The sequence below is a fragment of the Ipomoea triloba genome, chromosome 4 (genome assembly GCF_003576645.1).
Source record: "Ipomoea triloba cultivar NCNSP0323 chromosome 4, ASM357664v1".
NCBI lineage: Eukaryota > Viridiplantae > Streptophyta > Magnoliopsida > Solanales > Convolvulaceae > Ipomoea > Ipomoea triloba.
The window spans coordinates 640275-663949 of record NC_044919.1 but is presented as its reverse complement, the minus strand read 5'-3'; the positions used below and the strand labels follow the sequence as shown (position 1 = coordinate 663949).

The window sequence follows — 23675 nt, the reverse complement described above, 5'->3', positions numbered from 1 at the left end:
ATCCAACACCATGAACTAAAATATGATCCATTTAGGTCATTATACTCCTAATTATTTTGCATCTAGCATTTTTAGCCTATTTCTAACAAGTAACCCATCTAATTTGATGACATGGAAAAATAAAATTAGAAAAAATGACGACATGTTATTTATATGGATGTTTTGGATGATTTCCACCATATTTCGTTAATGAAAAAAATAATTTATTGCAATGAAATAGGGTATAAATCAAAATTGTTATATAAAGTTTTAACTACATGAGTATATGTATAGCGGGGTATTCACTATCGTTCGGTAATGAAATTTCATGGAAATCGATATATAAAAATTAAATTATTGTATTGGGTAAATTTTATTTTATTTTAAAAATAAATTAATATTTTTAGATTTTTGGATAATTGAATAACTTAAGATATTGTATTTTTGGATGATTTCTTGGAAAGAAATAGGGCAGAAATTAAAGTTGCTATATAAAGTTTCAACTACAGTGTACTGTGTATGTATAGCGGAGTGTACTGTATATGTATAGCGGGTATTCAGTGTCATTCGACAATGAGATTCCATGAAAATTGATAAAATTGATAAATAGGAGTATAATGAATTAGATGGACCATATTTTAATTCATGGTACTGGATGAACAATCAGTGTTAGTACATGGGTCTATTTGACCCTTTTGCCTTATTTTTTCTTCAAATGTAAAAGGTTTGTTGTCAAAGATTAGGTCTTGCATATGGGAACAGGTGTAAAAACCACATTCACACAAATTAACTGTTTTTTAACTACCTAATATCCATTCTCTCTACAGCTTCTTCCCCCTTCTCTTTCCCTATACTCTCACTTCATTCTCTGAAAGATCCCTCATGTCCCTTTCTTTCCTCCGATCACTCTCCTTCACTCCCCAAACCCTAACCCTAATATCCTCCATCCATGTCAAAGCCCTCAGCTTCCATGCCCATTCAACACCCAACCAATTTATCATGCGCTTCCCATCATAAGCCCCTCAATTTACACCCGCCATTGTTTCCCTCCAAGCTCAAGAAACTCAGCTTCAGAGTGCTGTGTTCATCCCAGAACAACGCTCACTCTTCCCCAACTCAAATCTCGAATCTTCCATGGATTCTCCGGGTCATACCCGACTGGGCAGACGCAATCAAGGAGAACCGTATGCAGCAGAAGAGGGCTTTGTATACGCACGAAGATTGGGTGCTCCATAGGAGCTCTTTGAGGCATCTTAGGCATCTGCTCTCGAGCTTGAGTTCTAGGGTTATCTTGTCGCTGGTGCCGCCGGTTATCGCGTTCACATCGGTGGCCGTCGTCGTCGCGTCTTACAATTCCGCCGTTTCTCTGCATTGGCTGCCGGAATTCTTCCCGGTTTTGAGGGCTTCCACCCTGCCTTACCAGCTCACGGCGCCGGCGCTGGCGCTGCTTCTGGTGTTCAGGACTGAGGCTTCGTACTCGCGGCTAGAACAAGGGAGATTGGCTTGGACTAAGGTGATTGCAGGGGCCAGTGATTTTGCGGTGCAAGTGATTTCTGGTGTTGAGAGCAAAAGTGATAAATTGCTTAAAAATGCTCTTTTGCAGTATATCATGGCCTTCCCAGTTGCTCTTAAGGTTGGTATTTTGCATCCCTAAGGCACCACTATTAGCTGTTTGACCTGGTTAAACAATCAGTGTTTGAATAATTAACTTTTTGTAAAGCTTATTGCTCAAAGGGCTAAAATTCAAAAAATTGATCAAAACAACTTTTTAGAAAGTCATTTTGCATATAATCAGTAAGCTAACAACCTCGGGTCTGATTGAGTGACAAGAGACTCATCCATCCTTAACCAAAGGTCAAGAGTTTCTGAGTTTGATCCTTGACATTGGGTTCTGCAAGCTATTACTAAAGAAAGCAAGTTTTGTTTAATGCATAGGTTATTGTACCTGCAATATCCCAAGCTAAATTGGAAAACAGTACTTTATGGGATACCCACATGGGAGAATTTGTTTAGATAGATGGCATTAGAAAAATTTAGGTGGTTCAAGACCCCATTTTGATGCCTTTAAGGTTCACTTAATGAAGATGGCACTCATGACATGATTCTTTTTCAATGCAGTGCCACTTAGTCTATGGTTCAGATATGGCAAGTGACCTCAAAAACTTGCTGGAGGCTGATGATCTGTCTGTAGTTCTCAGTTCGAAACATCGGCCTCACTGCATCCTTGAATTTATCTCGCATGGCATTCGATCGCTAAACATAGAGGAGACGAGGCTACATCTGTTGGTAATTTTCTTGGACACAAAAACCAGAGGCAACTCTGGGTACAACATATTCTGTACTTTTCTTTTCAGTCTGTTATAACACAAGCACAGGAGAGTTGAAGCTGCAGATTTTTGAAAAAAATGAAACGTTTTTCGCCTTCTGATGATCATTTTGTAGGAGTCAAAGATTTCGTGTTTCCATGAAGGAATCAGTGCTTGCGAACAGCTCATGGGCATTCCCATCCCGCTATCGTACACTCGACTAACCTCGAGATTTTTGGTGCTTTGGCATCTTACACTTCCCATTATACTCTGGGATGATTGCCACTGGATTGTGGTTCCTGCAACCTTCATCAGTGCTGCTTCTCTTTTCTGCATTGAAGAGGTTTGTTCCACTCTCCTCCCCTCTTTCCTCCATTGTTGCATATGCAATTAACTCAGCAGGAGACAAATGCACATCTTAAAAGTCACCAAACCCGACAGGTTTGGGCAGCTGGTAAGCGAGCTACAAATGTAATTGCAAAGTTGGAGAATCAACTTTTTGTATGTGTGCACCATCCCAATCCCGATTAGCCTCACAACGGTGGGGATACCAGATGCTTTACAAAAGAAACGAAAGAAAATCACCTAAAGTTTAGGTTAATGCAAATTTTGACTAGCTAGACCCTAGAAGACCTTTATTTAAGTACCTTTCCTTTTCACAGGTTGGTGTACTTATTGAGGAGCCATTTCCCATGCTTGCACTCGATGAGCTCTGCAATATGCTTCACACCAGCATCCGGGAAGCAGTGGCTAACGAAAAAACCATTCAAGCGCGCATCAATGCAAGACGAAAGAGGCATTTTACTGAACACTCTCAAAATGGATGGCCAACCTCACAGAACTGAAAGATGGCGCAATTTTGGTGTACAGGACTGGGATGCAGATCTGCCATGGACACAATGAAGAGCTGCTGAGCTGAGCAAAAGTCATCCCACATCTAAACTGTACAGAGGATTAGAATAAAGACTGAACTTCTTGTACAGTGTACATATGGTTATACAAGAATGTAGCTAGAAAAATATAGTTTTGTCACTGCAATATAACATGAACACCCTTCTATCCACTGATATATATCATTATATTGCAGCATATCTTGGTACAGTTCTGACAAAAAACCAATCAAGGGACAACCCTAGCTAATTTAGGCAGACTATTAACTTGATAATCACAGAGTTACAAGTTTAACTCTCAACAGAAGTAGTCTATTGGCATTCTTGGTTTGAGCTAATCAACTATAGGCAACTTAAGCTCATTTACTTCATTGTTGTCCTTTGCTGACTAGGGTCACAAAGACGAGGTTTACCCATTGCACATCCTTGAATAGTAGCTCAGAATTTCCCTTTTTACTCAAAAAAAAAAAAAGAAAAAAAAGAAAAAAAAGAAGAAAGAAATGTAGGGTGCCTTTATTAACTGAATTCTTAAATCATAGAATGACATCTTAGAGAACAGATGATATGTAATGAAGACTAATGAGTTAAACCAACACAGAAGACCCCTTATGCCATCTTCCTAGCTTAGCTTGCACTTTTATTTATCAGATCCAAGACTGAGCTTCGCTTTATTATTTTATATTTATCGTCAGCATCAACAAAATGCAAAACAACCAAAGACAACAACGTTATCTCATGATATAACGCAGTTACAACAAGGTCCTATGCCTTTTCTTTGATTCATGTCATTTTGTATGTTCTCCAGCCTTATTATTATTTCTTCAAATGAAGGCCTCCTGTCCGGGTTCTTGTGCCAGCATTCTCTTAGCAGCCTGCATACCAACCACAAGATTTCAGAGAATGTTTTTTTTTTTTTAGTACTACTGACTCTGTTACAATGTAGTGTCTGTTCATAACTACTTTTTCAACCTACTAAAGCACAAAGAGTCAATATCACCTCCATCCACTGAGGCTCGAACCCATCCCCTTCCGGCCTTCCGTAGATTTCAGAGAATGTTAGAAGGCCAAAGGTGGGTTTTAGGACACCATTCATTATTGTGTGAACCATGGTCCACACAGCTATGTGGATCATACTATCAAATAATGTACATTCTGTACAAAAATAATGTACTTTTAGTATGTTAAAAATGTATATTTTATTTAGGAAAAGTACATTATTTGAGTATTGAATTCAGTACACAAATAATGTACTTTTAATATATTAAAAATGTGTTTTTTTAATGGTCTACACAACACTGTGTGACCATAATTTGCCTTAGGGCACTTGGAAGTTGATCCTATCTTACTGCTTGATTGGGTCAGGGTATATATAGGAAGCCAAGGGTGGCCTAGAGTCCTCATATGCTCTCTTGTCTGCTACTTGCTCTGGGGCATCCTCCCAATTTGCTGGCCCTCCTTGGAACATCTGCACAATAATTAATCTCCATCTTAGATTCTTACTGAGGTATAATATACTACTCAAGCTCGATTCTATGAATGTTTGAATCCAATTTGATTACGTACTATCGAGCTTGAACTCAAGTAATTCGAGTAACGAATCAAGTTGAAGTCGAATTCGAGCATATGAGCATTCTTAATACAACTCTTTGTGTAAAAAAAATATAACTTTCTGTTATTGACCGTATTTGAACCAAGTTTGAGCTTGAGTTGAACCCAGGTTCAAAATTCGAACTTTGACTATTTGGATTCAACTCTGTTCGATTAGACCTAAACACTGGGTCCAAACTTCAAGTTTTGACTATTTAGGCTCAACTTGGCTCAATTAGACCCTAAATAGTATGATATATACAAGAATATCTAATTGAGCCGAGTTAGTCAGACTGTTAGTTTGGTAACAATAAGGTTACAAGTTTGACTTTTAGTAAGAGAAATCTAATGGCGTTCTTAGTCTAAGCCAGTCAGCTATAGGGCGACCTAGTGTGGTTTACCTCGATGTGACCATTTACCGCCTAGTTAGGGTCACAAGGTGGGTTTATCTAGTACACACTCTCGAATAGTTGCTATGGGCTTCTCTCGTCACTCAAAAAAAAAATGTATATGGAATCAACTAGCTCATATTTTGTCAAATGCAATAACTGTGATTCATTTTACCTCATGAACAATAAGTGCAAAGGAAAAGACATCAACACTCTTTCCATATGATTCTCGCCGGTATACTTCTGGGGCCATGTAACGATCTGAGAAACAACATAAGAATGCATCTTATTAGGATGTTTTTAACTGATAAAACTTCTGCAGATTTCAGCCAAGAAATTGATTGTACATGATCCAGTCCCTCCAGTCATTTTATAGACCTGAGAGTCTTTTTCCTGGGCAATTTTGCTTAGCCCAAAATCTGTGATTTTAAGCCGCCCTGATTCATCCTGCAACACGTTTCTGCAAGTTGAAACACAGAAGATCACAACAAAATCTTGCATTTTACTTGACTTGTATCAGTGAAAAACTGTTAATAATTTAGTCATCATTTGATCTTCAACTGGCAGTACCTAGGTGTTAAATCTCTGTGGATTATAGCATGAGGTTTGTGTTGATGGAGATAATTCATACCTCTGCAAACACAAATCCTATGTTAAAACAACACAGTTTAAACTTGAGTCCAAGTGTTGTTTTAAGGGAAAAGAACACATTTTTACCCCTCAATTATTTTCTACTAGTTGTTTTATTAGTCATTAGTTTTTTGTCCGTTACAATATAATCTCTAACTTTTTAAATAAGGTTTTAGTCTTTGGATAATTAGATCAGTAAAACTGTCAAACCTCATTAAGGTTTTATTTAGTACAGAGGATTTTAGTAATTTTTTATATTTCTTCTTTATACCTCGACCTCTTACTTTTAGCAGGTTTGTGTGTGTGTGGGGAGGTGGGGGTGGGGTGGAGGGAGAGCAGAGTCAATGTACCATGGCTAAAGAGGGAAAATTTAGGGGAGCTAAGGGTGTCAAATCTCAATTTAGCATAAGAAATATTGAGACTAAAGACAATTATAAATTAGAAACATAAGAACTTACTAAAATAATCACGTGTTAAGTAAAATCCTTATGTAGTTTATTGCGAGTGGAAGGAGAACAAGGACGATGTATCATGGCTAAAGAGGGAAAATTTAGGAGAGGGACTAAAATCTCTAGTTAGCCTATGAATTGGGACAAAAGATAGCAATATATTAGAAAGACAAGGAATTACTAAAATAATAATGTATTAAGTAAAACCCTAACGTAGCTTAATAATTTTGTTATCCCAATGACTAAAACTGCAACTCATTTAAAATGTCAAGGAATATATTGCAATAGGAAAAAGTGATGGACTAAAACGGCTAATGCTTACTAGCAACTTACCTTGCTATGTCTAGAGCATATGAAATAGCCGTCTCTGCTTCAAGTCTACCTTTCTTTCTTAATAGGTCATACAGGCTTCCCTAGCGGTGTAACACTCACAAAGTCATGTTCAAGATCCCCCAAGAATTGCTACTTATTGGATATATAACACTTACATTTTGCAAATACTCGGTTAGTAGGACAAGTTGATCAGCGTCCCTTAGAACACCAAGGAACTGAACTATGTTAGGATGACGCAGTTTTTGCCACAACCCAAGTTCCATGAGAAAGTTTTTCCTGCAAAACAATTAGCTTTCAATAAGACTGCACATTTATTATTTATATTTATATATTATATGTTCAGCATAACTCACTTCACCATTGGGTTGGAAGCAATGGCGGGGCGAATGGTTTTTGCTGCAACTTTTGTGCCTCTCCACTCAACTAGAAAAACTTCACCATATGCACCCTATGATTGGTGAGCACTTAGCATCATAGCACCAAAAAACATTAAGCTGAAGTGACAAAGTTTAAGGTAATTAACATCATAGATATTTGCCTTTGGCTAGCTTCTAGGTAAGAGTAATTACTTCTCCAATGAGAATCTTATCCCTCATGTTCACCTCTTCCTCATCAATCTCACAGCATTGGCTCTGTGTTTCTCCCATCTGCCTCAACAAAAATGAAATGAGGATAGGCCATTTGATCCCTCATACACAAATTTTTTACATATATACATACATCAATTCAATGGGCATGCATTCTTAGAGGAGTACTTTTGATTAATGGGCAACCAACATATATATATTATACGCTCGTATAATTGACTGACTCAAATTGAGAAGGCTAATCAGCCAAGGTTACTCATCAAGGCGGTCAATAGGTGATTGGCTTAAGCCCAGAAGGCCAACCAGCCTAGGTTCTTCGAAAAGTCAATAAATCTCTCCCACTATAATAGAACTTTGAATCTTAAGGTTAACAAGTCAACAATTCGACCAATTCGACCGGATGGGTTGCCCAAAACTTGTTATTAGTACATGGAGACAACCAAACGAACATTTGATGAGCCCATGTCTCGAGTGCTTTCTTAGCTTGCAACATATTATATATAGGGTAGGGGACTTATGTGAGATTGTCTTACAGAGTTTCGTCTTTGATTAATAGGTCAAATCTTTAACCTCACTAATCAAATATCCAATCCGTGAGATCCGTGAGACAGTCTCACACAAGTTTTTGCCTTATATATATTACCCTTCACAAAAATAACTTAACATACCGGATCAGTTCCACCATGTGCCTCAAGAATCTCGCAGATGTTAGTATGCCCAAATTCACGAGCATCTGACAGTGGCTGCACAACATTACATTACTGTAGAATTAAGGCATATATACAAACATTACTGACGTAGATAGATATGATACGATTGAGAGAAGAAGAATATTAAAATTGAAGTGACATAATAACATACAGTTCGTCCCCAACGATCAGTGGAGTTGACATCAGCGCCTTTCTCAAGAAGCAAGACAACAATGTCGGGCCTATTCTCGGAGGATGCTAAATGCAGCGCCGTCCTCTTGTCGTAGTCCGACACGTTGAGCTTTACTCCCTTTTCTAGCTCTTGTATTACTCCTTCTTTGTCGCCCTTTGCCGAGCAGTCGAGAAGACGATATGGTCGAGCTCCCGCCTCAACTCGCTCATCACTTAACCCATCCTGCGCCTGCACGTAACATATTTTTGTTTTTGTTTTTGTTTTTGTTTTTTTTAAAGTAGAATAGCTAATCAGCTTACTAAGCGGTCTAGTCGGTGCCTAGGAGGTCGCCTAAGCGGCCTAGTCGGGTGCAGGATTGATTGTTTTTTCTTCTTTTTTTTTTGAAAATAATTGATTTTTTTTATTTACGTGGTCTTGTGCTAATGAATAAGTGAGGTCAGTATAAATAAACTACGAATTGAAAAAAAATTGCAAATAGAAAAATGCTAAAATAATGTACCCTAAAATAATGTACCTACAGGCTACAGTATAAAAATAATGTACCAAAAATAATGTATTTTTTATTTTTGGTCCATACAGCTGTGTGGACCATGATCCATGCAATAATGATTGATATACTAACTATTAGGTCGAACTAAATTAGGAGCCTCCAAAATTTTAGAGCCCTGTGTTGTTGCCTATCTTGCATGTCCTAAAATCGGGCTCTGGTCGGGCGCCAAGCGAGCTAACCGCCTAGATCACGAATTGTGGTGATACGCTAGGCGGATTTTCCAATTTTTGCAACCGGGTAATCCAATAATGTACAATGTTATATATGGAAACACAAATATAATGCATATAGAGAGAGTTTACCTTGCTAGAAGTTGGTAAATGGATGGTCTGGCCTTCCATCAAAGCTAATAATTGAAAGAAAATGTGAAGAGAGAGCAATGGAGATTTATATAATACACATTGTTCGAGTTAGGCAGGCAGCAGGCCATGACCGAACGAGCAGCGAGGACGAAACGTCGACACCTTGAGTTCATCGATTCATTGAAGATAATTCATCGAGGTGAACGATGAGCGTATTATATACTTGCGTGTGCATACGGTGCAGGTTTTGGTCTGCATTTTATTCGACTTTTACAAGGTTCCTTTTGTCTGTTTTTTTCGGATATTTTAATGATACGCGTAGCGCCATGCGACCTCGAATGCCTTCCCAATGTTCTTATTTTATTTTATTTTTCTGGGGTGAGGGGGACGGCATTATTATTTTTTTTGTCGGTCCCCGAGGTGTCCTGAGCACGCTTCAACCGTATCATATTTAGACTAATCCCAGTTTACTGACAAGAAGAGGGGATTCAAAGAAATTCGAACTCCCAATCTCTCCCAAGGAATAAGAGTGCACGGCCATTCATGCCAATCGAGTTGACTAGATTGATTTTTCCATACAAAAGGGGACAACATTATTACATCCATGGTAGTACTGGCATGAAATTGACTAATTGAGTCGAGTCGAGTTGAATCAAGTTAAATTTGAATAGTCTAACCTTAAAGTTCAAACTCAATCGTATTCTGAGTTCAAGCTCGACTCAAATCGAGTCCAAACTATTCAAGCTCGAATATATCATATAAAGATTTTCATTTCCATTTTAAATTTCTATACAATCAAATATCATAACAAAACACAACATTATATCTTGATTAAGTTCAATTAGGCTCACGTGCTGCTCGAACGGAGTATTTAGAGACTCAAATTCAGCTCTATTCATTAGTCGAGTTTAGATTCAAATCCATGATCATGTGGATGAGATTGCCTCGGATGCCATCTCACTAACTACACATTTATTATTTATACATATGATGCTGAAATAGAGTTCAGCTCGACAATAATCGAATTCGAACATGTATATATAGTTATACACGGATGGATAGGGTAGCAAATATTTGAATAATCAACGCAGTCATAGTGAACATAGAATGCAACTCTGATGAGCATTTATAATATTATCTCTTACCAGATATGCCTGATACACGATATATTCTATGTTTTCCATAGTGTACAAAGCAACTAGTCCACAATATAACGCAGTATAAAAGTAGAATAAAAAACAATAGGCAGAAAGAACTGATTTCCTTCATTATATGCTCATGTTTGATGAAGTTGAAGTGTAAAATGAAATCAAGAAATCCGTGGCACTAACCGTGTTTCTTTGACAAGTGCTGATCAATATTTCAAGAATACGTATTTCAGAAGTGAACGATTTCATTCCCGACTCTCCTCACAGCGTACATCAGCTGTAGCTGAAACCGAGTTTTACAGCTTGGACTGGACAACGGGCTTATGGGGCCTCGCCATCCTCTGTAACGCCTCTTGAGTAAGCGATACCACAAGCTGACAATTACCATGTTTTGAAATAATAAATGAATGTTGCGCCCCAAGCATGCAGTTTTTTGAGAAGATGAATGGCCGAGATAAAGCACATAATAGATAGAAATGATTCAATAAAAGGTTCGAGTGTGTAGCAGTTTACCGTTCCTTTCCTGTCAAACATTTGCCCGGAAACAAAACCGCGTACATTGTGTGCAGAAGGGCTCTTGATCTGTCAGAAAAATACGAGGTTTAGAACTAATGGATATACTTTTAATTTTATCGAATACTTTTTATGTTTATAGTCCCGTGCTCACCACAAACAATATCCAATCATCAGCCCGAAGAGGTCTATGGAACCACATCCTGAAAAAGACAAAGTAATTAGAGGTTTTCAGCCATTTATGTTACATAATCTTCATATTATATTCCGAGAAATCATAATTCTGACCATACAAAATTTCTGAAACATGAGGGCTTACTAGCAACCTAATAAAAGTTTCAACTTATTGATTGTATGTTGAGATTTTCCTCTTGGAAAAGAATAAATGAGTTGGAATATTTGAAAAGAGAACACTGATGTAAAATTCATAAGAACTTACGTGTGATCTAGACTAACAGAAGCAGTCTTCAGGCCTTTCCTGCGATGAGGGTTCGTACTGACACTAGCAAAGATAAGATCTGATGCAAACGCCACAACACACCTGCAAACAATCCAAGATAGCATTAACAAATTTATGTAAATATCATGTAAACGTAGCAAACCTAGATTTATAACATGTAATAAAAATTCCTTACCTGTGCAAAGCTTGGTCATCAGACAGTTTTCCCTTGGCTCTAAACCAGTATCTCAGACTGCATTTATACCAAACAGGTCGAGAATGGGGAAATGCCCCACAACATATTAATTCAGAATATTTCATTTTACATCAACCAAAAATTTCAAAAAGTATCAAGAAGAATGAGAGCTAACCTTGGAGGACTCTTGGTCTGGCTAGTGGCAGTATTAGGATCACAGAACCTAATCTCTATTGGCCATGGAACAACTTTACTAGTAGCTACCTTGTTCCTATAGGTCCTGGAAAATTTTGAACAACTTGGTGAGTCAAGGGACTTTACTAGAAAATATAAGAAGCATCATTGAAGAAAGCCTATTTAGTTTAGAAATTAGCAGGCCGGCTACATTGCCCTACCAGACTGTTTTTAGAACAAGGGGTCTAACCTGGGAAGACGAGGATCAGTCATACGTCTTTCGCGTATCTCTTCCATTGATAAAAGCTGCAATAACCGGGAATCAACCATCAAGAAGAAACAGAACTGGAGGGAAAAATGGAATAATATTGTACCGTTTCTGGATCTGGCACATTAGGCTTTAATGCATCCTGGTGATCAAATCCTTCTTCTTCTTTCTACCAAATTACTTTCATCCATTAGATATCAATCTATAGATTTGCATAAGCACATAAAGTATGGACATAACAACACAAGGATTATAAATATTATCATCAAATTTAAGGACTTAAACATGATTTAAAAAAAAAAAAAAAAAATTTGGCAACAAAGAAAGCAGATGTATAGCTATGATCTATGTCCTTGGGTGAAGGTTTAATAATCTTAAATACGCTCCGCATCGTTTATAGAGGAGAGAGAGAGAGAGAGAGAGAGAGAGAGAGAGAGATAATCTTATTGAATAACAATTAGGTAAGCATAAAAAAATAGCCTGCACTAATTTTAAAACTCCAGATCAAACTAAAGCAATCAATTTGAATGAATATTGATTGATTTGATCCTTCACCTGGAATGAAGCAACCAAAGTGAATATAACATTCCCATTCTGTATTGCATCTACCCTCCTGGTTGCAAAGCTCTTCCCGTCACGCACACGGTGAACTTGATATATTATTGGTACTATAAAAATCAATACATGAGTGCTAGTGGCACACCTCTTCCAAAAGTATCACATTTGAAAAACTAAATCATCGGAAACTTTGTTTGGATTGATATATCAAACAAAGTCACTAAATTAATAAACTGTGAGTGCAAGTAAAAAGTTCACCAATGAAAGAAGATAAGGTGCTCACTATCAAAATCCCCAACTAAAAGGAAGTGGGCATGCAAACTATGAACAATCTTGAGACAATCAACTGTTTTTGTGGCTGCAGCTAATGCCTGCAGATAATTAAGCATTACACAGTCATTTGTATTGCCAAAAAAAATTGGGCACAGGAAATGGCTTCTAGCTGATGAATTATGAATAATTTAATCATAGGATACTTGACAAAAACATGTAAATCATTCATACTAAAAACTTTTCAATAGTTATTGAACTGCTAAATTGATGAAAAATGATAACATTCATAAAGCAGGGGAATGTAAGATAAAAAAAGACAATAACAAAGAGCACATCAACTTCAAAGATCAAAGCAAGTTTTAACTCAGAGAAATCAAATACAAGATAATAAAAGGGAGTATGTAGGTCTCTGTGTGTGTAGATACAATATGCATATATACATACGCAACCTAACACAAAATTTTCATATAGATTAACATTTCACCTTTCAAAGTGAAAAAATCCAAAACAGCAATCTCTATTTAGGAGACAACCTTTGTGCAGGTGAGAAGTGTTTATAAGGCTTGTAAAAGAATATCATACATAGGCAGCAACCGGTCAGTATGTTGACATACTTTCCCCTTGCTATTCCAAAAATAAGGATATGAGAGTTCTATGGCCCAAAAATTTTGCAAATAAATCATAGGGAACCATACTCCAAGGCATAATAATTTTAACACATCAAAATAAAACTTCACACAAAAATAATTATTAGAAAAGAAAGAAGAAGAAATTCTGTTGTACCTGCCCCATGAATTGACCTCCAAATACTTTACCAAATTTTGGAGCATCAGGCAATGTGATACCTCGGAAAATATTCACCTTCAAGAAAACATATATAAGTTTAGAAACTAGAATAAACAAAGCCTTCCAATTTCCCAATTTGGTGGGAGGAGGGCTATTTAAGAAGAAAATTCCCAAAATGTGATAGAAATATCTATCAGAAAGCACCAAAGAGCCAGCTTTTGGCACTAAAATGTAAAGGCTATTCGTCTGTGGGTTTACACATAAAATTTATTTTATAATTCAGCTTTTCATTTCTACCTCTTGTTAATTGAGGGATGTGTCATGTGTGGATAACTTTTGGTAGCAGTTCTTTGAATTTTTAACTAATTCTCAGGAGTCAGGAACCATGAATTCTTGAGAAACCTTGTAAGAGAGAAGTCTCTATAATTTATGGGGTTGCTATAGTCTTCAATCTTCACTGTAAAACTCGTTCTCATAATTATCATTACCAATAAATATACAGGGACAACAATGAATGATAAATTGAAGGGATATAGAAAACAACATAGCAGATATCAGAACATAGTACATATTACAGTCCAAATACATACTTCTATAGGTTCCAAATGCAATATGTGTTCCACAAGGGAGCAATTGTCTACTGATTTGTCAGCATTCCAGATTGATTTTGGATGTAGCAGACTACTATATTCATGAGGCAGCACTAAGCAGGTTAGCTACCATCAAAAAAAAAAAAAGAAGAGAAAAGCTTATTATAATCTTAGATGCAAACATCACTGGTAAACATTAAATCATATAAGAATGAAATATTAGTCTTAGAGAAGAAGAGTACTTTAGTGAGTGCAATTACATCAGCATGCTGAGCTGATGATGCCAGGCCTGCAACACAATCAAAAGTTTTATCACGCCATCACAAAATAAATAAGGTCCTCATTGTAAAGCATATCACCAAGTCCTCAAGTAGTGTTCTGTTATATATAAACATACACAGCACATAATAGATTCATTTGGATGGTAATATAATAAGGATATGTACGAATTCAATACAATATTCAAGACCAAATTTTCTAATGTTGAGATTAAATTTAAAGCATCTAACTTTTGGAGTTAGAGAAATGGAAGTAAATATAAATTATAAAAACAAGGATCTGTATCGCACCATGACCAAAATAATCATATTGTTTCAACTGAAATTCAGTACGGTTTTCTTCATCAGCATGGCCAGAACCACAGACTTCAGCCTGCATAAGGGAAATGTAATTGTATTTAACCAATATTATCACATAAGCCTATCTGCCTCCATAGCATAAGAGATAAACCAGTGATTCCTGTCCAAATTTACCTGCCCATCCCATATGAAGTAAATTCCATCCCCAGCTTCCCCTTCTCGTAGTACATAATCACCCCTATCTTTAAAAAGAAAGGCAAAAAAAAAAAGGATTTAATGTGCACAATGAAGATATGGAAAAGAAACAAAAGTACAAATAAATCTGCTCTCTTCATTTATCCAGCCAACATGGGTACATGTACTAAAAACTCTATCTTTGTTTTGTAAAAGGCTTGATGCTTATTTCCATGGCACAATTTGAAAACCCTTGATGCTAATCATGTTTAACTCATACTGGCACTATCCATTAATTAAAACCAAAAAAAAAAAAAAAAGAACGAAATAAAAATAAAAGCCATTTTGGCTTTTAAAAAGCAATTCAACTTTGCATATACAGAATGCATAAGAAAAAAGCACAAAAAGCAAAAATCTGAGTATTAACTCACTAGTAAAGCAAGTAAAGCTAAGAGCTTTACCATAGCTGATCAATCACATCAAGGCAAGTACAAAAACCTACGAAATATCTACAACAAAAAGACGGTAAATCTACCATAATTCTTAACTGCAACGAGCTGTGCGATCCTCTCGACAGAAGACCTCGGCAATCTCTGAAGCAACGCCACACAGCTCAAAAATTCCGCTACTGCAAAATTTGAAGTCACTTGTTACAAAAATCAAACAATAAATATAAAAATAAAAAATTTATACTTTAAAATAAAATTGACCAGATTCAATTTCCATTTTCAAGCCTTTTCAGTAATAACGGAGAAGGATGTCGAACGACGCCGTGAAACTGCCAAAACCAATCCACAAACTCGAAGCAGTTCACAGTTTTCGTTTTCGGTTTAAATACGGTCGATCCTGTGTTATACGGCACATGTTTCATACTGAACACGTGCATTGGTCAATGGCCGGCCAATAACACAATACCTTTTCCCGGCAAAATTGATTAAATAGATTAAAAAAAAAGTTAATATCTAATTTCATCTTTCACCACTTTGCTTATCGATATTTAAACTTGTTCAATTATCTCGTAATTGTTAATTAAAATACTTATCACTATTTTAATTTGGACCAAAGACTATTTTAGATAAAAATTACGGAGTATATAGTTTTAAATAAAATTGAACATGTTTAAAATCAATAACAAAAATAGTGAAATCTTAATAATCGATGTACCAAAAAAATATTAACTCTAGATAAAATATAGAATGAGATAAATAAAAATTATTAATATGCATAACGACGTCTATAAAGATAAGCAGTTAGCAATTAAAATATTCAATATAATTATTAAAATGCTACCTAAAATTAATACTGTACAGAACTAGAGTAGTTAAAAATTAGTCTGAGTATGATATAAAATTGAAAGTATCTCTTATGATTACGATCTACTCATGAAACATCGCGGCGTGACAAAAAAAAAAAAAAAAAAAAAAAAACACCTTTTACCCCTTATTACCTTATATTATATCCATTCCCTAAAATCCCATTTCCCCCTTCCCCCTTAAACAGTCGCACGGTCGTCGCCGACCGGAAACGACGTCGCAGGCTTGCAGCCGTCCAGTCGCCGACCACTTCCTCAGTCCGTCCACAGCCAGGTAAATATAGTTATTTTCTTGCTTTATAATTTATTTTATTTTCTACTTTTTCAATCTAATGCTTTCCTAAATGACCCGAGGTTATTGCACCCTCTCTCTGCAAAAAGAGTTAATTTGATATATACATTGTAGGATTGTGCTTCTCCGAGCTATTGCTTTTGAAATCCAGGCATCCAGCCATGGTTTCGTGTCCTGTTTTGGCTGGTTCAAAGGTATTGCCTTTTGGTGTTTTCTTGCCGAACGGCAATGCAGTTTCTTTCAGACATTGTCACAAACACTTGGAAGACACTTTTCCAGCGAAGAATTTACACTCCAACTCATGCTTCAAGCTCAGCAAGACCCATTTGAGTTCTTCTCTGTCATTACAGAAACCCTCTGAACGTTTTTCTTTACTGCCATTGAAATGCTCCGGTTCACACTCTACTGCAAAGACTGATGATGGGATCATGTTCAGGAATGGCTCTGTGGAATCGATAAAATCAAACTTTTCTGAGCTGACCCCGTTCTTGAATAGCCTGGGAAATCACTCTGTGGAATTGATGAAATCAAACTTTTCTCAGCTGACCTTGTTCTTGGAAAGCCTGAAAAATCTCTCTGTGGAATTGATAAAATCAAGGTTTTCTCAGCTGACCCCCTTTGACTTGTGCAAGTGGTCTGTGGTGATTGCAATTACAATTGCAGTGCCAAAGTGGATTGTCAGTGCAGTGTTCAATCCATTCTTCTGGATGTATTTTAGCTGGAGTTGGCTGTTCTGGCCATGGATGGCAGCGATTGGGATTGCTGCATACGGGTTTTATTGCCTTAACAAACATTTGCGCGGTGATGCCAATGTGTTTGAGCAACTTGCCATTGTTACTTCGGCATTTACTTGGCTAACATTAGTCCCACCTGCTCACTTCAATGGATTTCTCGAAGGGTGGCCATTTGTGTTCTTTTTCGTATACCATTACTTCTTCTTCTTCAATGTGAGTGTTCGGAAGCGTCTATATGGTGATTTCTTCCCAAGAGAGCATGATCCCAAGTGGGATATTACCCTTCCTAATTGGCAGAAGCTGTTATTCTGTGCTGGGGTTGCAGTTGGGCATTGGATTGCAGCATTTGAAGGACCCGAATTGCATCTCATTCCCGGTGGCTGGAGCAATGCCGGTGTCTGGGCTTTGATCATCGTCACGCTATTCGTGCAGTATCATTCAACATTGTATTTAGCCAATTATTCAGAGAAGGTTGTGGTGCCCACTGCAGTTGTGCAGTTTGGACCTTATCGGTTTGTTCGACATCCCATCTATGCATCAACCATGCTCCTGTTTGCTAGCTATTGCATTGCATTGAGGGCACCTCTCAGCACTCTCTTCACCATTGCAGTTTGCTTGATGTACTATGGTCAAAAGGCTAAATTAGAGGAAGTGGTAATGGTGGAGACATTTGGTGAGAGATATTTGGAGTACTCTAGGAAAGTTAAATATAGATTCCTCCCTTTTGTTTATTAGTTTGAGATGAAATGAGTATTGCAGGAGGCCCTTTCAGATTAAAATTAATCAGGAGTTTTGATTCTTCTAACAAAGGTAGTTATAAGCCTGAATTATTAGCTGATAAGATAAAAGAAAGATCTTGATGTTCATCTGTCTCCAACCTTAGACTCTTGAAAGCACTAATATTTACATAAATTGTAATCTGATTTTCTTCACATGAAAAAGCCTTACTCCCTGTTTGGTAAATGACTATTAGTTTATTGTAGAAATGTGTTTGGTAAATTAACTGTTAGTTGATAGTTGTTTAGTATAATTTCTTTTCTCAAAAAGTTACTTAAAAAAGTAAAAAGTTGTTTTGATCAATTTTTTGAAGTTACAAAAAGGTGATTATTTTAACTAAGTTAAACAACTAATAGTGGTTAATAAGCTAAAATTTGTTGATCATAAGGTAACTATTTTACCAAACAGGATTATAAATATGATGTGCATAAATGTTGTGCATTTGGTCATACCACATGAGAAGTACACTAGAAAAAAACATTTGATGAAAAGAGTATTGACAAAAATCAAACAGAATAAAGGCTCGAAAATAATAAGTAAAAATAAAAACATGATTATTTAAATTAGGAAATTTAGCAAGAAAGTAGCTAATTAAATAGCTAAACTTCTAAACTATTTATTTATATATAGAAAATGAGCTAACTAGCTAGCTATACAAGCTACCTAAAAAGCTACTCTAATTATTAACAGATCGATATCTATAATCTAAGACATTCAATAATTCAATCCTCTTCATGCACCTGGGCAACAGACATACTTGATCCTCCTGATCAAAGGATTAAAGTTCAAACATTCGTCGCTAACGATAAGCGCCGCTTTGCAACATTCATCGTTATACGAGCAGCTCCATGCATATCCCCAGTTCACCGAATATGCCGCGTGTTTGTGCTTGCATGTGTCCCATACTTTTTCAACGGAGGAGCACTGCCCCGCCGGCGGAGAAATTGGATGTTGTTGAACAGGTGGCTGCGCTTTAGGGGTTGACGGCGAAGTTGGCGGCTGCACTTTTGGGGGTGACGGAGAAGTTGGTGGCTGCACTTTTGGGGTTGACGGCGAAGTTGGCGGCTGCACTTTAGGCGTCGACGGAGAAGTTGGTGGCTGCACTTTTGGGGTTAACGGCGACGGAGAAGTTGGTGGCTGCACTTTAGGGGTTGACGGAGAAGTTGGTGGCTGCACTTTAGGGGTTGACGGCGAAGTTGGCGGCTGCACTTTTGGGGGTGACGGAGAAGTTGGTGGCTGCACTTTAGGGGTTGACGGAGAAGTTGGCGGCTGCACTTTAGGGGCTGACGGCGAAGTTGGCGGCTGCACTTTAGGGGCTGACGGCGAAGTTGGCGGCTGCACTTTAGGGGCTGACGGCGAAGTTGGTGGCTGCACTTTAGGGGTTGACGGAGAAGTTGGTGGCTGCACTTTAGGGGTTGACGGCGAAGTTGGCGGCTGCACTTTTGGGGCTGACGGCGAAGTTGGTGGCTGCACTTTAGGGGTTGACGGAGAAATTGGTGGCTGCACTTTAGGGGTTGACGGAGAAGTTGGTGGCTGCACTTTAGGGGGTGACGGCGAAATTGGTGGCTGCACTTTAGGGGTTGACGGCGAAGTTGGTGGATGCACTTTAGGGGGTGACGGCGAAGTTGGTGGCTGCACTTTTGGGGTTGACGGCGAAGTTGGTGGCTGCACTTTAGGCGTCGACGGGGACGGGGCAATGGGTTCTTGTTTTACCGGCGGCTGCACTTTAGGGGTCGATGGGGCCGGCGCAATGGGTTCTTGTTTTACCGGTGGTTGTACTTTTGGGGTCGATGGGGACGGAGCAATGGGTTTTTTTACCGGCGGTGGCTGAACTTTTGGGGTCGACGGGGCCGGAGGCTGCACTTTAGGGGTTGGTGGCGCAACGGGTTGTTTTACCGGCGGTGGCTGCACTTTAGGGGTTGGTGGGGCAATGGGTTGTTTTGCCGGCGGTGGCTGCACTTTAGGGGTTGGTGGGGCAATGGGTTGTTTTGCCGGCGGTGGCTGCACTTTAGGGGCGCACGGGCAGGGTTCTCGTTGTACCGGCAATTCAGGGGTCGGCGGCATTTTTGGCGGTAGTTGAAACGGCGGTGGATGGGGATAATTGCCGCCGCCGTAGGGAGGCTGAAATTGCTTCATCCAATCTTCGATGCTCTTCACTTCTTCTCTGATCTTCTCGGCGATCTGAGGCGGAAACAAGCTGTAAAACCATTCCGGTGGAGCCCAATTAGCGTAGTTGTAGTAATTTGCAGTGGAAACTGCGGCGGTGTTATGGTCTTGATGGGCCGGGGCGGCGCCGGCGGAATCCCAGGCGACGGAGTGGTCGCCATAGGTGAGTGAGGAGAAAATGGCAAGAGAGCAAAGGGCAAAAAGCAGGCAGATTTTAGTCATCATCTTGTAGTACTTTTCCGTTGAAGTGGAAAACTAGGCTGGCTGAGACTTGGTTTTATAGTTACTGGGAAGTGTTAGTTGCATTTCTACAGGCATAAAAGATATCATTTAGTTTGGCCAATACTTATCTACTTATCAATTTGTTGAGATATATTGGGTTTTTTAATAATAATGATAATAATTTTTTGTTTAATTTCTTAATTTATTTTTTATAAATATTATGCTTTTAAAATTTGACATCATAACCATTGAAATATACAAATTAAGTGCGGGGGCATGCAACGTTCTTTTCTTTTTGTTGGTATGGAAATGAAAATTTATTATTGAGGTTATCATAACTCATTGCCTCGGGAAATATGTATGTTATGCACTATTATATTATATTATTACTTGCTGCAAAATGCATTTTTTGATGCCATCATTATTGTTTTACAAAGAATGTGATACTATAGTTAGATAGGTAGAGTGTACTAAAAATATATATATTATTATGTACTCAAAAAAAATATATTATTACTTGCTATAGGACATATTATAAAGTAGTGTTAAAATTTTTTTTGGTGACGAGAGAAACTATGTCTCGACTCATGTGTAATAACTAATAAATTATATATGAGGTGTTGATAGGGAATATACCCTAGTATACCACCCTACTTATATGGTAGGTAAGTTCGGTGTATGTATTGACAGGGCCCGGACGATCGCCCAAGACCCATGCTTACTCAAAACAAGTAGCTATGAAAAAAAAAAGGAGCTATGAAAATTTATTTTGTAAATTGTTGGCTCAAATTTATCTAAATTTCAAGATCTTGTAAGCAGTGAAGATTTTATGAAAACAACAAAGTTCTTAGAAGATTTAAGCATCAAAAAATATTTTAGAAGGTTTCATGTTATTTGATATTACCTTTTTTTTTAGTATTATTAAATTCAAATTTTAATTTTTTTTTTTGTATAAGGACATTTTTTAATTTCGTCCCGGGCCTATAAATGTTTAGACCGACACTGTGTATTGAACTCATATAAAGGGCCATGCTACCTACTCCCTCTACATTACTAAAGAATAATGAATAAAGGGTTATTTTGGCCTAAATTCTCTACCCTATACATCTATTGTTATACTACAAAGTACATAGAGCGGAATTAGTTTTATCAGGTGTGTAATAGCCTACATAAAACACATAGGAGATGTATAATGGGTAAACAATTCTCCCACAAATTAAACCACACATGAAAGTGTATAATAGCCACAAACAACATAAGAATGAGGTGTGCCATGAAGCATTATTCCTTTTGGCGTGTAATAGCACATAAACCGCATAGAAGTTATGTAATAGCATATAAACCATATAGGAGATGTATCCTAGTTAAATATGCTCACATGAAAATAAAATTCGATATTTAGATACGAAAATCATGCTCGATCTATTAACTCGCCTATCAATTTTGAGGGGTCTCGCAAGTGTAATTAAAAACCTTATATGTCTATCCTAGATAGGTTGATTTTAATGGCCAACTCTTTGTACCTTATTTGGAAAGCTATCCTATACTACGATGAGATTTTACCAAAACAAGCATGTTGCATTGTCGGTTTGATGATCAATAAAATGTAAAAGGCATTGAGGTTATTCCATTATAGATACTATATACTATAATGTTCAATTTTTTTCTTTCACTAGTACAAAACTAATCACCTAGTAGTCATCCTTCATGATACTGTTGCTATGAATATTGAATAATCTCCCTACATTATATATCTTTTTAATAGTCATGATGTATCGGGGAGATAGATAATCAAGACTTATAATCATGAACTGGGGAGTGAATCTTAGTCCAAAGGCTCCCATGTATATATGTCTTATAATATAAATCATGATAACTCAAACTGAACAAATCGTGGCTCTTGTTTACTGCGCACATGCAAGAAGTGCCACAAAAAGTCCTCTCACTTTGAGAGAGGGGGGGGGGGGGGGGAGAGAGGGGAGAGGAGATAGGTTACTTCCACGCTACTGCTAGTGAAATTAGATGTCCATGCAGGCCTTAGTCCACTTTTATCCACAAGATTGTCAAGAAATCATTATATATATATATATATATATATATATATATATATATATATATATATATATTCATTACTTTCAAATTACATAGCATATATGAAAACGAGAACACCAAACAATTAAAATGAATTTCTTAATAAAGAAGATAAAATGCTTCATTTATATTTATTTTTGAAAAAATAAAATCTAAAATGACCTAACTATCTGCCTAGCTTAATTAGCTAAACAAGCTACCTAAAAAGCTAATTATTAACAGCAGACAAATATATATATAATCTAAGACTTCCAATTCAACATAATCCGGCCTGTTTATCCTTATTGCCCACAACAGACACTCTTGATCGTCCTGATCATAGGACTAATGCTCATACAATTATCGCTAACGCTAAAAGCCGCCCTGCAACAGTCATCGTTATACGAGCAGCTCCACGAATACCCATCGTTAACCGACTTCGCCACGCTCTTCTGCGCGCACGTGTCGATCACCTGCGTCACGTCGGTGCACTCCCCCGGCGCCGGATAAGATGGTTGTTGTTGAACCGGCGGCCGCTGCGGCTGCGGATATGAGCCGCCGCCGTAGGGTGGCTGGAATTGCCCTCCCATCCAACCTGATTCAAGATTATGGAGTAAAACTGTCTTGTTAATTAATGAACAAATTAACAAGCTATATAAATAGTGTATTTTAAATTGAAATTAATATATAAGAATGTATTTAGAACAGATAAATAACTGTAGAAAATATCGATCACATTTGATGTAAGGTTAGGGAGTAAACTGTTTGATGTAAAGTTAGGGAGTAAACTGTCTTGTTAATTAATAAATAAATGAACAGACTATAAATAGAGAATTTAGGAAAGAAACTAGTTTACATTACAGAATAGATAAATAACTGTAAAAAAAATCAGTGACATATAGGCTTAACACCTGACATGTCGTGCACTTGTTGCCTGATCATGTCGCCGAGCTGCGGTGGGAAGACGCTGTAGAACCACTCCGGCGGGGTCCAAGGAGCAGGGTAGTCGTAGTAATCTGCGGTGGAAACTGCGCCGGTGGTGGCGGCGGTGGCGGGATTTGAGGTGGGCGCGTGGCTGCCGTGGGAGAGTGAGGAGAAAATGGGGAGGGAGAAGAGGGCGAGAAGCAGGGAGATTTTAGTCATCGTCATCTTGAAGTTGAAGCTAAATGGATGAAAAGCTAAGATGGATGGTGCATGGTTTTATACTGTTTAAGGATGTGTTAGTTGCATTTCTATAGGGTTTAAAAGATAACATTTGTTGAGATATATTTGGCCTTTTTAAAACAATAATGCATGTGATGAGGTGAGTATAGTATAGAGTAATATATAGACCATAATAATGGGGAGTATGAATGTTTTTGCTTGCATATATGGACTAATATAGGGCTATTTTGTTCACTTGCAATTTTAATATACGTTTTATATTTGGGGGGGGGGGGGGGGGGGGGGAAATATAAAACGTATATTAAAATTGCAAGTGAACAAAATAGCCCTATATTAGTCCATATATGCAAGCAAAAG

The 23675-nt window shown here is 37.7% G+C and overlaps 6 protein-coding genes across 8 annotated transcripts; 2 read left to right on the top strand and 4 right to left on the bottom strand.

The window, feature by feature from the left end:
• The first annotated feature begins 811 nt into the window (after window positions 1-811).
• LOC116014962 (UPF0187 protein At3g61320, chloroplastic-like) lies at window positions 812-3374 on the top strand. The gene is made up of 4 exons (XM_031254936.1): window positions 812-1612; window positions 2098-2265; window positions 2422-2628; window positions 2948-3374. The coding sequence occupies exons 1-4, from the start codon at window positions 929-931 to the stop codon at window positions 3128-3130; spliced, it is 1242 nt and encodes a 413-aa protein (XP_031110796.1). The 5' UTR covers window positions 812-928; the 3' UTR covers window positions 3131-3374.
• A 294-nt stretch (window positions 3375-3668) lies between these two features.
• On the bottom strand, window positions 3669-8944 carry LOC116017640 (integrin-linked protein kinase 1-like). 3 transcript variants are annotated; one of them, XM_031258261.1, is made up of 12 exons: window positions 8885-8944; window positions 8012-8260; window positions 7819-7893; window positions 7133-7210; window positions 6917-7011; window positions 6719-6839; window positions 6564-6643; window positions 5722-5784; window positions 5499-5611; window positions 5327-5412; window positions 4522-4640; window positions 3669-4047 (listed from the first exon to the last, which is right to left on the bottom strand). In XM_031258261.1, the coding sequence occupies exons 1-12, from the start codon at window positions 8921-8923 to the stop codon at window positions 3909-3911; spliced, it is 1257 nt and encodes a 418-aa protein (XP_031114121.1). In that variant the 5' UTR covers window positions 8924-8944; the 3' UTR covers window positions 3669-3908. The 3 variants fall into 3 exon arrangements, 2 of the variants coding, with proteins under 2 accessions (XP_031114121.1, XP_031114122.1); XR_004097940.1 differs by having other exon boundaries at window positions 3916-4047; window positions 5530-5611; XM_031258262.1 differs by lacking the exon at window positions 5722-5784.
• Window positions 8945-9981: 1037 nt separating this feature from the next.
• Window positions 9982-15428, bottom strand: LOC116014946 (acyl-CoA thioesterase 2-like). The gene is made up of 17 exons (XM_031254918.1): window positions 15292-15428; window positions 15117-15209; window positions 14582-14649; window positions 14399-14480; window positions 14072-14118; window positions 13830-13955; window positions 13237-13314; window positions 12464-12551; window positions 12178-12290; window positions 11729-11791; window positions 11605-11660; window positions 11356-11460; window positions 11181-11237; window positions 10985-11086; window positions 10700-10748; window positions 10546-10614; window positions 9982-10406 (listed from the first exon to the last, which is right to left on the bottom strand). The coding sequence occupies exons 1-17, from the start codon at window positions 15305-15307 to the stop codon at window positions 10329-10331; spliced, it is 1290 nt and encodes a 429-aa protein (XP_031110778.1). The 5' UTR covers window positions 15308-15428; the 3' UTR covers window positions 9982-10328.
• Window positions 15429-16060: 632 nt separating this feature from the next.
• Window positions 16061-17882, top strand: LOC116015531. The gene is made up of 2 exons (XM_031255631.1): window positions 16061-16167; window positions 16300-17882. The coding sequence occupies exon 2, from the start codon at window positions 16347-16349 to the stop codon at window positions 17652-17654; it is 1308 nt and encodes a 435-aa protein (XP_031111491.1). The 5' UTR covers window positions 16061-16167; window positions 16300-16346; the 3' UTR covers window positions 17655-17882.
• Window positions 17883-18428: 546 nt separating this feature from the next.
• On the bottom strand, window positions 18429-20084 carry LOC116017520 (proline-rich extensin-like protein EPR1). The gene has a single exon (XM_031258128.1). The coding sequence runs from the start codon at window positions 20082-20084 to the stop codon at window positions 18429-18431; it is 1656 nt and encodes a 551-aa protein (XP_031113988.1).
• Window positions 20085-22447: 2363 nt separating this feature from the next.
• Window positions 22448-23099, bottom strand: LOC116015602. The gene is made up of 2 exons (XM_031255709.1): window positions 23066-23099; window positions 22448-22749 (listed from the first exon to the last, which is right to left on the bottom strand). Exons 1-2 carry the CDS (start codon window positions 23094-23096, stop codon window positions 22457-22459), a joined length of 324 nt encoding a protein of 107 aa, XP_031111569.1. The 5' UTR covers window positions 23097-23099; the 3' UTR covers window positions 22448-22456.
• Window positions 23100-23675: the final 576 nt, after the last annotated feature.

What these genes read in the sequence shown, in the direction of transcription:
- LOC116014962 (XM_031254936.1), top strand. Translation starts at nt 929, where the DNA reads ATGTCAAAGCCCTCAGCTTCCATGCCCATTCAACACCCAACCAATTTA. An exon ending in CCTTCCCAGTTGCTCTTAAG is followed by an intron (nt 1,613 to 2,097) that starts GTTGGTATTTTG and finishes TTTTCAATGCAG; the next exon opens with TGCCACTTAGTCTATGGTTC. An exon ending in AGACGAGGCTACATCTGTTG is followed by an intron (nt 2,266 to 2,421) that starts GTAATTTTCTTG and finishes ATCATTTTGTAG; the next exon opens with GAGTCAAAGATTTCGTGTTT.
- LOC116017640 (XM_031258261.1), bottom strand. Translation starts at nt 8,923, where the DNA reads ATGGAAGGCCAGACCATCCATTTACCAACTTCTAGCAAG. An exon ending in CTGATCGTTGGGGACGAACT is followed by an intron (nt 7,894 to 8,011) that starts GTATGTTATTAT and finishes AATGTTGTGCAG; the next exon opens with CCACTGTCAGATGCTCGTGA. An exon ending in CACAGAGATTTAACACCTAG is followed by an intron (nt 5,612 to 5,721) that starts GTACTGCCAGTT and finishes TTCAACTTGCAG; the next exon opens with AAACGTGTTGCAGGATGAAT.
- LOC116014946 (XM_031254918.1), bottom strand. An exon ending in ATATGATTATTTTGGTCATG is followed by an intron (nt 14,119 to 14,398) that starts GTGCGATACAGA and finishes ATTGTGTTGCAG; the next exon opens with GCCTGGCATCATCAGCTCAG. An exon ending in GATGACCAAGCTTTGCACAG is followed by an intron (nt 11,087 to 11,180) that starts GTAAGGAATTTT and finishes GATTGTTTGCAG; the next exon opens with GTGTGTTGTGGCGTTTGCAT.
- LOC116015531 (XM_031255631.1), top strand. Translation starts at nt 16,347, where the DNA reads ATGGTTTCGTGTCCTGTTTTGGCTGGTTCAAAGGTATTGCCTTTTGGT.
- LOC116017520 (XM_031258128.1), bottom strand. Translation starts at nt 20,084, where the DNA reads ATGACTAAAATCTGCCTGCTTTTTGCCCTTTGCTCTCTTGCCATTTTC.
- LOC116015602 (XM_031255709.1), bottom strand. Translation starts at nt 23,096, where the DNA reads ATGATCAGGCAACAAGTGCACGACATGTCAG. An exon ending in ACAAGTGCACGACATGTCAG is followed by an intron (nt 22,750 to 23,065) that starts GTGTTAAGCCTA and finishes ATCTTGAATCAG; the next exon opens with GTTGGATGGGAGGGCAATTC.